Source organism: Callionymus lyra, chromosome 2 (genome assembly GCF_982586985.1).
Source record: "Callionymus lyra chromosome 2, fCalLyr1.hap1.1, whole genome shotgun sequence".
Taxonomy (NCBI): Eukaryota; Metazoa; Chordata; class Actinopteri; order Syngnathiformes; family Callionymidae; genus Callionymus; species Callionymus lyra.
Window position 1 is genome coordinate 36,053,067 of NC_141819.1, and position 12,756 is coordinate 36,065,822.

Sequence of the window (12,756 nt, forward strand, 5' to 3'; positions counted from 1 at the left end):
TGGTATATAAATAACTTGCACGTTTTATAAAGAAAATGGTATTGTTTTCTAATTTGTAGCCTTTTAAAGTAAATATACAAATATTTCCAAAAAACTAATTTCTATAAAAATTGATAATTTTCAACTTTTGGAATGTAAAATGTAACCATTAAATATGTAGATGGCCTATGATATTCTTCCATAGATGTGCTCCACTAATGAGGTTAGCCTTCATTTAAGTGACTTTGCAGATAATAAAATAAAAAAAAACTCATTATTGTGATGTTGTCTTTTAGTGTAAATAGATTCAAATATATGGGATTCCAAAGACTAAAACTTGAGTCTTGTATTCCAGGAAATACATTCGGATTAGATCACAGGTCTAGTCCGAGGCCAAAGCCAAAAACGTAAAGTCAATCCATACAATGAAGTCATTGGGTTTAAAAATAGTGCGTCACAAAATAGATGGGAAATAAATGCATTTGTCCAGTAGAGGGAGACAAACACAACGCGTCAGATCCGCAGTGCTCACATGTTCAGCTGGATCCTGTACAGAAGAAACAGTAATGTTGCATCAGATCGTTTCCCCCTTGACTGCCCCATGTAGTTTCATTTGTATTTATCAGCGTCACTGCCTACTTTCAGCTCGGCTGTGGATGTGTTCTGATAAATATTTTAAAATAAATGATTCTTTAAGGGTGTGCTCATTGAACAATAGAATATTGACCATGCTTGAGAGTGGAGTCGCTGCATCAGACGAGCATGACAGGAATACAGAATAGATTCACTCACATTTCTGTGGTGAAAAAAAAAGAAGTGTGAGCTCAAATGCAGCAGCAGCCAAGGACACGTGAGACACTCTCCAATATCAGAGCGTGACTGATAACAGATTTACAGCGATGATCCCGCTAACCTTGGCCAAAACATAAGTTAATGTGAAACCCGTGATGAAGCAGGACTTGGCGTCTCTCTCACGAGTGTTTGAAAAATGGGAGAAAATGATCACAGCAGACAAGTTTAAAGCATTTTTTTTGCTTTTATTCATTTTTTTTTTTGTAGAAAAAAAAAAATACAAAATTCCGCAGCAACTATCATAAATGTTGCAGAGAGTGAACTCCAATCATTCACATGGTACAGTAAAGTGCTTTATCTTAAATCAAAAAATATTTTTGTACTGAAAAAGGATGCATTTATTTTCTTCCCCTGAAGTCAAAACAAGGCATCGGGTTCTTTCAGATGGTGTTTTTTGTAGATCAGGCTGCAACTCTTAAGCTCTAGAATCTCCCTCTCTCACCATGTTGGTGAACATTGGATCAATGTTGCGTGGATCGTAGATGCTGGGCCTGTAGGCTACATTCAAATTGTAGGGAGGTTGACGATTCAATAGAAATATTTGAACACTTCCATACTTCAAAAAACGTTACAAAAATTGAGAAGCGTAGGGATACATGGTTGTCCCCATCCCCTCCCCGCCCCTGCAAAAAAAAAAGAAAAAAAAAAAGTCCAAAAACAAATCGAGAAAAAGTAGAAATGATTATGACCAAGAAAACTCTTGTTACATCCTAGAATAGATTACAGAGTATGGCCAACTTTTGTGCATTTCTCCAGCTCTATCAAAAAAAGTTGGAAACATTTTTGCTAGATTCTCAAACAAGGAAAAGGAAACAAAAAGGCAGAATACTGAACTGTATTAGGCATTTACAAAACCCCACGATTGCCTTGATCATTAATGCATTTAGCAAAGTAGTTTCCCAAAACAGAGAACAGCTTCATACACAGTTTCAAGTAAGTCTTACTATAAGACATAAACCCAAATATCGATGCATCTGTAGAAAGTTCTCTTTAACAGCGTTCCATCCTCAGCAGAACAGTTCACGCGACACCATGGGAACCATTTCCAGAGTACCGTAACTGCGGCTAACGGGGCATGACCGATCAGAGAACGACGGCTCGCTGCCCACGAGTTTAAACCTTCTTTGGTGTCGTGACATGTCAGCGGTCTGGTTAACTGAAAGATTTGACATAAGCTGAACAATTATTGCCAACTCTTACATGTTCTGAGAAACAAAAGCATATGTCTGGGCACGAACACTCCAGATGAATTAAACTCTCAGCTCTTACAAAAAAAAGAAAAAAAAAAAAAAGACTAAACTTGAGGAAAACAGACATTTTCACCTGAACTTGACAGCACCTGCTTGAAATTATGTGAAAAGAAGCTTAAACAGCATTACAAAAAGGGTGAAAAAAACAAAACAGTGTGGCACATTGACATGGAGTCAGAACATAAAAGGTAAACAAAAAACAGCTACACGTCCACGGAAGACTTTTTTGTTTAGATTTTTTTGGAATGATATTCCTTTTTAACTTTTGTTTTTTTTTAATGTATGGAAAAATGGATGTTTAGAGAATGACATTTCATCAAAATAAAAATAAAAAAGAATGGTCCAAATGATACTCGGGTCATGTTGGGGTCAAATGTGCTTTTCAAAACCCCTTCCCCGGTCAAAATGTTTAAATCCAATCCCATAATTACTCGTAGAAAAGAAATGTATAAAAATAAAAAAACAAGTGCTGGTGGTGGCCATGGGACACGTCAGGGATTCTCGGCGGTGAAGAAAAACACTTCTGGATCACAGAGCAGAGACTTTGGGTGACTTGATGTAAAGTTGACCATCCTGACAACTGCTCTGCTTTTCGGACCTTTTAAGTGCTCAGCTACAAAGCTGGAGAAGTGTTTCCCACCAAGACGCCCAGTAGAATTCCATGAAGTGTCCCGGGCCACATACCGGACTGCACCAGGCACCGACAGCATTGGCATACAGCCCTTCAAACCCCTTTGAGGAAAAGGAACAGCCTTCATGTAGGCGTATTGCATAAGTGAGTATGTATCTGCAGATGGATCACTCGTGCACATACACATCAGCGAGGAGAACATTCCAGAAGATTCACAGTGGATCCAGTTCTTGTGTGGGAGCAGCACGACAGGTTGTCCTTTGGTGTCTGAGCCTATTTCTTCTCTTAACTTAAAGCCTCTCTCCCCTCAAACCTGGATGTAGTTTTTTTTTTTCAGTGTGAATGTTTATGTGTGCTTCAGAAGATCGGAAGGCATTTTCGTGAAGAGCTGAAAAAAAAGTGAGGCAGAAGAATCACGACCGATCCGAAAAAGAGGCGTCAGAACGGAGGGGAGAGTTTTTGATCAGAATCTTAACGGAAAAAAATCTGGTGGTGGTGACCGTTCAGGCGCAGTCACCCATGATGACCAGCGGGGCCAGGAGCTGTCGCAGCTCCGCTGCCGACACCGGTCCTCGCTGGCTGTCCCGCTGCCGGCGCCGGGCCAGGTTGGAGTTGGAAGGAGGGGAGAGACGCAGGGAGGTGCCGGCGGCAGTGACCACGACGGGGGCGTCCTGCTGCTGCTGCTCCTCGAAGTCGTCCTGCTCGGCCAGCTGCCGGTTCACGGCCATGGCCTTGTCGGCGAAGAAGGTCAAATCTCTGGCGTTGCTGGTTCTGTTGCACACAAAAAAAAATTTCGGTAAATATTTCTGCCATCAAATGAAAAGCGTCTAACAGCTGAGGAGTGTTCTCACCTTTGATGACAGATGGATGTAGGCAGAATATAAGATACTCCCTGCACAGATGAGAGAAACCACTCATTAAAAAAAAGTCACCTTTGATTTGAAAAAAAAACAAAACAGTTGGTGTTGGACTTACCCCCTGCACCCAGGGGTGCTGCAGCACCTGGCTGGCACTAAGGCGATTTTTGGCGTCCCGAACCAGAAGTCTGGATATCAGGTCTTTGGCACTTGAGGAGATGTGAGCCCAGTCTTTCTCTGGAAACTCATATTTTCCTTCCTGGATACTTTCAAACAAAGTATTCTAGAGAGAGACGAGGGTGAGCGTTAGCTTCTATAAATCAACATGGAATCCAGCCTATGGACACAATTCTGAGTCGGTGGGTATATTTACCTGGCATGTGTGGCAGGGTTCTCCCATTTCCCAGCCACAGCCGCCACCACAGCGTCCTACGAACGGCGGGTATCCACTCAGCATGATGTACAGGATGACCCCCAGACTCCACAGGTCGCAGCGCTTGTCGTAGATGGTGGCTTCTTCACTGAAGGCCTCCACGACCTCTGGTGCCATGTACTCTGCGGAGCCACACTGTCGACACAAGATGAACGTTTGTGAGTTTATATGCAGCAAAAGGAAAAGCCTCCATTAGTATAGGCCGAGTACTTGTCTCTGACAAAGTCCTAACTGCCTTCATTCGTTTTGAATCCAAAATATTCTTATCAGATTTAATAGCTGCTGTAGGCAAGTATCCTCTCATCCTCAGTTATTGCTGGGATTTCATTTTCCTTCAGCATTGGTGAATGTAATGACAATTTAATTGTAAATAAAATGTAATAATTTTACTTTAGACACACTTTTAGATATAAACTATAAAATAACTTGATGAAAATAAAATAAACCAAAAAAAACAAATCTATAAAGTGCTGATGAATATCGTAATGGGGGTGGGGGGGGGTGGGGGGGGACATTGGGTGTGAGAAAATGACAATACACTTGAATAACATAGTGTGGGCGGAGTGACAGTCACATATTGAATTTGAAACGTTCCATTTAAAACCACCTTAGTGCTTAAATAACATCCAGAACTAGCTAGGGCGTATATCAAGTAGCGGTGATGAGTCACCGCGCCGTTGTCCAGCTGCACACCACCCAAGCCAATGGGCCGTGGGCAAGGACTGACCTGGAGGACCTGTTATGTAGCCAAGACAGGAATGAGGCCAAACACTGAGCGAAGGGAAAAGAGGATTGACTATGTGTTGAATCAACCGCAGAGCGGTTCGGTTATACAACCCCCCCGGCCCAAACCATCGTTTTAATAAGTCCGAAAATTAGGTCGCTAGTTCAAAGGGACAACTTTCATAACATTCTTCTGATGATGATCATCTTATGCAAGACTTCCAGCAGCAGTGTACATATAGTCGGGGCTGCCCAGGGCTGAGAAAGTCCGGTCGGGCATGCATAGAGTAATGGTGACGGGCGACAGTTTTAAAACATTCATCTTGGGGAAGTTATTTATTTAGAATAACGATCGTGGCGGCAAAGAAAACCCATTACAAGACACTGACCCTCCAGACATAAGGGGTGGAAATAAATGATTTTTTTTTTTTTTTCAATCTTGCTGCTGAATAAACTATTCAAATTTTCTGATTATCTTATATCGTCGTGGACCCCAGCCCGGGGACTTAGTCACCCTTTTTAATAATGGTATTTTTAATTTTCTTTTACTAATGTTTAAAGCGAGCGTTGATGTAATGTGTGCCCTGCATTTGGAAAACCTGAATGTTTAGACTATACAGCTGCTGACAAAACAAATAAGGCTGTACCTGACCCCTTATTTCTTCTCTGTTGCATGTACAAACACTCAAGCCATCATGTGATTATTCTGCCGTGCACCAAGAGCCAGACATGTTTACATTGAGCCAGGATCCTTTGTGCTTCCAGCTGTCTTCAGACTCCGCCTCTAGCGCCTTATGTAACGAAATTTGCTGCACAGGAATCCCACCTCAGACAAAGCTGCTTCTGTCGGGGGGAGAAAATCCCCAACCCCCACATATCACCAGTTTCGTCAAGTCTGCGCACACAGACCAGCCCTGAGAAATCAGGCCAGTTGTCACACAAACTACCATGTTTAACCGTCGTGAACTAGAACCAGGCAGCTGTAGCTATCACGTCCGCTGTGAATGTGCGTCACTCAAAGCTTGCTAATCATCTGCTGTGAACACAGGATCTGTCTGCATCTGAACTGGGACTTTCCTGAGACCATGTGACTAGTCAGACCACACTGACGCACACACCTTCGCTGTTCACTGCAGAATTATCTCTAGCGGCTTATGGCATCTCAACCCGCTTGTCGTGAGCTGCGCCGACATCCGACTAAAACCACAAATATTCTTTTTTTTTTTTTTTTTTAAACGCTCCCCACACGTTACTGCTGCAACAAGCACTCGCATGCTTCACACCGCAGTGCTGACACACAAGCTGCTATATCAATTCAACACCGGACAGACAAGCTGCCACACGTGTCGTCTTCCTCGAAAACTAAAATTAGTTTTCCTCCTAGAAAACTCCTCCCCGGATCATCGTTAAAGCAAAGATTCCTTCTATTGTTTTGGTCTTAAAAAAAAAAGAAAGTAAAAAGCCACAGAAAAAATGTTGTTCGACCGCGAGTGTTGGAATGTGGGTGAAGGAGGGGGTGATGTGGGCTCGAGCCACATGAAAATCAGATAACATTGTTCCTACGACGAAGGGAAAGAAAACAAGGCTGTCGCGCATGTGCAGGGACATGTTTATACATCCAGGGGCCCACCCCCCTCCCCGCCAGCCGGCCAATCGCAGCACAGTTGCTATGTATAGGGGAGGTGCGGAGAGGGAAATTTCCAGAACAAACCTCATGCATGTCCTTTGTACACGGAACATAAAGAAAAGTGCAGAGCGGCGCTGGCGTAGTCAGGGCCAGGGGGAGGAGCCTGGCATGTTTATCTCCCTCGCCGCAGAGAGGAAACCAGAGTTGTGCGTTTAAAATTTCATTGTTTTTCTTCGTGCCACAGGACGTGGCCTTGCAAGTGTCACAACGCGTTCCTTCCCCTTTTAAAAAAGAACAAGGCCGTCGCTCTGGGTGCTCGTCGCTCACACTTCAATACTGCACGTTTAAGGTTTTATTTATACGAGCAATAACACGGCAAAACACAGCTAAACTGTCGACAGAGGGGAAGGTCTCAAAGTATTCACGAGATGACCAACTTTATCTTAACAAACTGATAATAAAATATAACACTGCCAAGACATTTCCGTTTTGAGCTGAATGCAACGGTGTCACCAGGAAACTCAAAACATTAATCTGACCCCATTAAACAGCTCTTTACAACAAGACTTTGATCAGAACTGATCTTGCCATCCTGTTTCCTCCCTGAATATGTCTGGAAAATTTTGAAGATAATATTCCAACCATAGTAGGATCCAAAATCACAAAGAAAAAGAAGTTTACAACTGCCTGCCTTTGAAAATTGCTGAATTGTACAATAAAAGATGATGAGTGATTTCCATTAGTTTGTCACCATTCCTTGACAAACTTAACTACGGTCTCTTGGCATGCTTCTACAGCAGCGTTCCATCCATGAGTTCTTCTAATAGGAAGATGAAGTTACCAGTATAGAACCCCCCCAGTGCATTCCTGCAGGCTAAACAGCAATCCGTCACCTGCTGTCGTCCGTCTATGCAACACCTCAGACTGTCGCATGTGCCGACAATCGAAACCCAGGCCAGAGCTGCCTTTGCCTTCCCCCCCAAGGTTCCACACCAACTTTCTTGGCATTATCGCACTGGTGTGTGACGGCAGTTATAACCTTCGAACCTCAATATTTACATGGACATTAAACAGGGGGATATCTTTCCGAGTCGAGCAGATTACGGCGAAGTGATAACGGGTCAAAAAGTGATAACGAGTCAAGTTGAGGAAATGTACCGAACAACATCAAAAACAATAATTTACATAGATTTGAGCCAACAATCTGGCGGGCCACATAAAATGACTTTTGAGCCAGATTTGGCCCACGGGTAGTGTTTGACATATGTGGTGTTAAACTAGAGAAATCAAGTAGACCTACCGGAGTGAGGAGCTCCGGGGTGGAGATCGGAGAGCTGTCACCATTCAGTTTGATCCCACTGCCCAAGTCGAAATCACAGATCTTGACTGGGGAAATCTTGAAAAAAAAAAAGAAAGATAAAACTAGTTAAGATACAGGAGTAAATGTACACACAGGTGATGGTGCCATTTTTTTTTTACAGTGCATTTACAGCTACCTTTGGGCTTTCTCGGTGTAAACAAGCAAACTCACCTCTTTGACATTCTTGCAGAGAATGTTTTCCGGCTTCAGGTCTCTATGAGCCATTCCTGAAAAAAAGATTTAATGAAAACATAATTAGAGGGGAAGTGCTGACTGTTATTTACATCCACGTTTATTTTCCCTCGACTCACCTTTGTTATGCAGGAAATCAAGTGCACTTGCGATGTCCTGCACCACAACACTGGCCAGTTGTTCGCTGAAGTGCTGCCTCTTGTGAATGTGATCCAAAATAGACCCTAATTAGGGTGGAGAGACAGAATGTCAGCGTTTTGGAACCACAAACATTCAAAACCTTTAAATCATGCCACATTACATTCTTGTTTGGAAACAAACAGCAGCATCCTGAAGCAACTATAATCAACTCACCTCCTCTAAGCTTTTCAAACACCAGGTAGAATTTGTCTTCCTCTTCAAAGAACTCCACCAGCTCCAGGATGTTCCTGATGGGAAAATTAAATGTTAGAGTCTGTAATTCATCTCATCCACGATTAAACATTTCAAAGTCACGTCGGTGGTCATTCCTACCTGTGACCCTGGCACTGGTAGAGCATCTCGACTTCACGGAAGACGCGGTTACGGCTGTGACCTGGTCTTTTCTCAATGATCTGAAAACCAAAAATGAATACAGATTTACTACACTTGTGACTTTAACAGACTATAATCTAGCCAAATACCATGTTAGACTTTCATAATGTGTATATTTGTCCACTTGGCACAAATACTACTCCAAATTTATGTAAAATGTCCTTTTCTAACAAAAACAGTCTTCAAATTAAACATTATGATCCTTCTCAAATGCCTTACAATCAAAAGCCTACATTCCATATCAGACGTGCATTTCGCAGCACTTATCCCACGTAGTGACACACTTTTAAAGACCGTTCAACCTACTTCAAATCAAGCAAGTCACCGGATGGCTATATTTAACTCCAGTGCCTGCCATATTTAAATCATTCAGTATGCCTAGTAAGCTTTAAGTGTTCCTCTCGAACTCCCACTGATCCAAATTGAAAGGGTTATGGTATCAACAAAAAATGCCGCTAAATATAACTTTGCCCTGCCTGGAACTGAACCACAGAGGGGGCCGGCAGCTGCACGGGCCCCCGCCAGCAGACTGCTGACACAAATGCAAAAAGTCCTGGATTTTCCAGCCCTGGTTTAGTTATTGTCTGGAGGCTGTAAATGTTTCTCTTCCTGGTTGCTGGATTACTGCTGCTGTTGACACCTGATGAGGCCACAGTTGCAGCAGGATGAGGATCTTATCAGGGGCACAAAACCATAGTCCGAGTCGGCAGCAAAAACATCTACATTCAGCCAACTTTTTCCTGAATCCAACAAAGTTCCCAAACGGACATGGGTAAATCAACAACAAGTAGAACTTAATCTGCAGATATATTATCAGCACGATAAGGGAGGTGCTGATGAACTTTACGACAGTTACATCTGGGAAACAACACACCCTGAAGTCACGCCACAGGGTTAAATCAAAAGTGCAACATTGTGAAACCATTTCAGGGATAAAGATTAGGGATCTGTCAGCGAGCCAGTGTTCAGACAGCCAAGCGGTGCACAACCCTGCACCCATCCTGGGTGTAGCGGCTTTTGTTGCAATTGCAACACTAGACGCGCACACATACAACTTGCCAAGCCCGTCTGGAGGGGGGGAGGGGAGAGACAGGACATCTGGCAGCAGGAGTCTGAGCCCCCTTGAACACCCGACTGACCCTCGTGCTACCTCCCCCAAAGGGACCTCAGCGTAAACAATACCAACAGTTTGTGGTCAGAGTTTCAATGCATCCAGAATATGAATTTCATTCAGTCTCTAATAATTGGATCTTTACATTATTATCCCCATCTGTTGAGGGAAAAGGCAGTTTAACACCCAACATGTGTAACTTCAAAACTATTTAAGTAAAAAAGCTCAGCAACAGAATTCTGGCCGCAAAACTTTCACAATGCATTTCCCTTAAATCATGGCATTGAGCAATGTTCCTAATTCAGTTGAACAAAAGGGAAGTCTTAAAAAACAAAAACAAATGGTTGAACTGAAGCAAAGCATGTTGAGCAACACTAAGAACCAGAAAAGAGTAAACAGCCTGGGTCACAACCCTCAAACCAGCGCCCCTCCCCTTCACTGTGTGGGTTTTGTTTTGGCAGAGCTAGCAGTACAAAGTGTTCTCAATGCGAGCGTCCTCTGCAGGCAATGGGAGCTCAGAGAATGGGTGGATTTGTCCCTCCCTGCGTGAGGATTGGCTGCGAGAACTATTAAAAAACACTGGGAGGGGGCAGAGTAAAAGCTGCAGCAGCAAAACAGAGCAGGACCAGTGACCGTGTTAAACGAAAGGGGGCATAGTAAAGGGAAATGCAATATGATCTCGCCTTGGGATGGAAAAAAAAAATATGTTCATGTTCTAGAAATGAAGGCCTTTAAGTGAGAAGCAGCTTAATGATAGAACTTGCTATTTAAAATACCCTCTAAAGTTTGAGAAACAACAAATACCACTGTTTTCATTTAATAATCTGAACCTTAGAATTCAGACATAAGATTGAGGAAAGAGGATCCTACCTTTACAGCATACTCTTTGTTGGTGATGAGGTTCATGCATGTCTGCACTCTTGCATAGGCGCCCTCCCCCAGAACTTCTTCTTGCAGCCTATAGACATCTGTGGCATCATAGTTTCAATTAGTTACATTACAAGAAAAGTATGGTAAAACCCCCCCCCAAAACAAAGAGGATATTTACCCTCAAAGCGTCCAGAGAAGCTGTCGGTCGCCCGACACCTCTTCTTCTTCTTGGTTCTCTTTTTGGCATCAGGGATATCAATAGGCTGACTGGATGGCATGTCTGTGAAAGTTCAGCAAATTGCAATCAACAGTATTGACAGATTATCAGACACTACAATAGATACTTTCTGATTAAGTAGGTCACTGATTGTACAGCGTTATTGACCCGAGGCAAGAAGATAAGAAATATTGACAGACAAAACTCACCAAGCCTTGGGGGAGAGTCAAAATTAAATGAATCAAGAAGATGGGATCCATTTTTGGTGAAGTCATCAGATTCGAATGGATTTTGGCCCTGTGTGGAAATGAATTGTTAAAAACCAGTACCATGGAGAAGATAATTAAAAACTTATAGCCATTTTAGATTCACTAAAATTGAGGTCAAAAACATTCCACTAAAAAACAACAATATTCAAATGAAACATTCCTAACAATTACATGCCAACAGACGAAACCACAATCTGCAGTCACACGTGCTCCAATTGGCAAGTGCAGCAGCCAGAGAACGTGATCGTACTTGGTTCGCTGTCAATCAGTTTCTAATTTCACATGCAGATAAAAAAACGCTGGTCCACATTTTGTTTTCAAACTTGCCTTGAAAGAGCGATGAAATCCAGTGACTTCAGTGATTTTATTCTGCACCATTTTGGTTGGTTTTGTGGGGTTGTTTTGTGCGGCGGCGTCTGCGACAGTGGCTTTGAAATATCAACTGGTGGTACTTCTCCGAAACGGGACAGTTGTTTCAGAGGGAGTCACAAGTGATAACACTGTGCTGGCTGGTCAAATTGCTGTGGCGCTTTTAAACGGGGGCCCTGTTGAAAAAAGGAAAAACAATAAGACATACATTTTTTTTGAGCAAGAAGAGGAAAAAAAAAAACTTGCAGGAACTCAATAAAACATCAGTAGTTATACATTAAACACGTTAAAGTTGTATACATGAACGAGTTCAGACCAGATTTAAATAAAACGTTCTTCATAACGATTTAAAAAATAATACCAATTTAATCGTCAGTTAAGTGAACACGAGTATAGCGCAAACACGACGCAACAAATGACGTCATTCAAATCCTCATTAGCTTGTTTATGCAGAAGGATGGATCGAGAAACTCTTGTTTCAAATGGAAAACACGGATTATTTTGTATTACGATGACGGTACATATTAAATGAATGGATTACAAAGAGATAAATACAAAAACGTAAGATAAAACAAGATACTTGATGTGACATGAAAAAATTATAATAAAAATACGTGATATATATATATATATAAAATCACGTATTTAATAAAATAAATGTGAAGTAGGTACACTGTGCTAAATGAGCCTGACAAAAAAAAAAAAAAAAAAAAAAAAAAAAAAAAAGGAGTTTGGATGCTTAGCTCAAACGACGCATGGCAAAACAGCAACCGTTTGTTTCCACGGAATAATTCACAAAAATGGATTTATAAGAACAAAAATGCTTGTAGTGACACATGCAAGTGAAACAATGCGACTTCAACATCTCCGAGGTTTTACTTCTACGTCACAGCACAACTACAGCTACCGTTAGCATCGAGCTTCCTGTCAAAAGGCTCTTCCAGAAAGAAGCTAACTTAGCATCCAAGCTAGCGGGACAAACACTCGTACTCACCCCGTTGGTTTGGTTACAGCTCCAGTGTTGGCGTTATTTTGGACCCGCTGCTGGAGATGCCGCAGAAGGACGGTCGAGGGGGGAAGACGCCTGACGGAGAGTGCGGAGGAAGGTGGTGAGGAGACAACGGCAGGGACACCATTTATAAGCTCCGAGTTGACTCCTCCTCTTCTCCGCCCACCGTGTGACGTCAGTCTAGAAGGATCACATGCTTTCTAGAAAGGGACGCGTTCCATTCCACATTATTCATCACCCCTTGCTTGCTTTTTCGTAGTGAAAAACGCTCGATCTTTTCCAACATGACCCTTTTACAAATTAAAACTGTCAAATAAAATATATTTTTTGAATGTATGCATTTTTAAAGCAAAAAACTCGGTGGAATTATGACCATTGGACAGCACAATTGTTAACAACAGTAAAACGGAACTGTTCCAACAGTGTGTTTTGCT

The 12,756-nt window shown here is 42.3% G+C and overlaps 1 protein-coding gene across 1 annotated transcript; it reads right to left on the minus strand.

Annotated features, from left to right (window-relative positions):
• Nucleotides 1-1,146: 1,146 nt before the first annotated feature.
• mknk2b (MAPK interacting serine/threonine kinase 2b) lies at nt 1,147-12,447 on the minus strand. The gene is made up of 14 exons (XM_087784894.1): nt 12,308-12,447; nt 11,272-11,489; nt 10,885-10,972; nt 10,637-10,738; nt 10,459-10,556; nt 8,418-8,497; nt 8,259-8,332; nt 8,024-8,128; nt 7,884-7,939; nt 7,653-7,748; nt 3,943-4,137; nt 3,688-3,852; nt 3,564-3,604; nt 1,147-3,483 (listed from the first exon to the last, which is right to left on the minus strand). The coding sequence occupies exons 2-14, from the start codon at nt 11,320-11,322 to the stop codon at nt 3,216-3,218; spliced, it is 1,419 nt and encodes a 472-aa protein (XP_087641020.1). The 5' UTR covers nt 11,323-11,489; nt 12,308-12,447; the 3' UTR covers nt 1,147-3,215.
• Between the last annotated feature and the right edge of the window lie 309 nt (nt 12,448-12,756).

What these genes read in the sequence shown, in the direction of transcription:
- mknk2b (XM_087784894.1), bottom strand. Translation starts at nt 11,322, where the DNA reads ATGGTGCAGAATAAAATCACTGAAGTCACTGGATTTCATCGCTCTTTC. An exon ending in TCTGCAAGAATGTCAAAGAG is followed by an intron (nt 7,749 to 7,883) that starts GTGAGTTTGCTT and finishes TTTTTTTTCAAG; the next exon opens with ATTTCCCCAGTCAAGATCTG. An exon ending in ACATCCATCTGTCATCAAAG is followed by an intron (nt 3,484 to 3,563) that starts GTGAGAACACTC and finishes TGTGTGCAACAG; the next exon opens with AACCAGCAACGCCAGAGATT.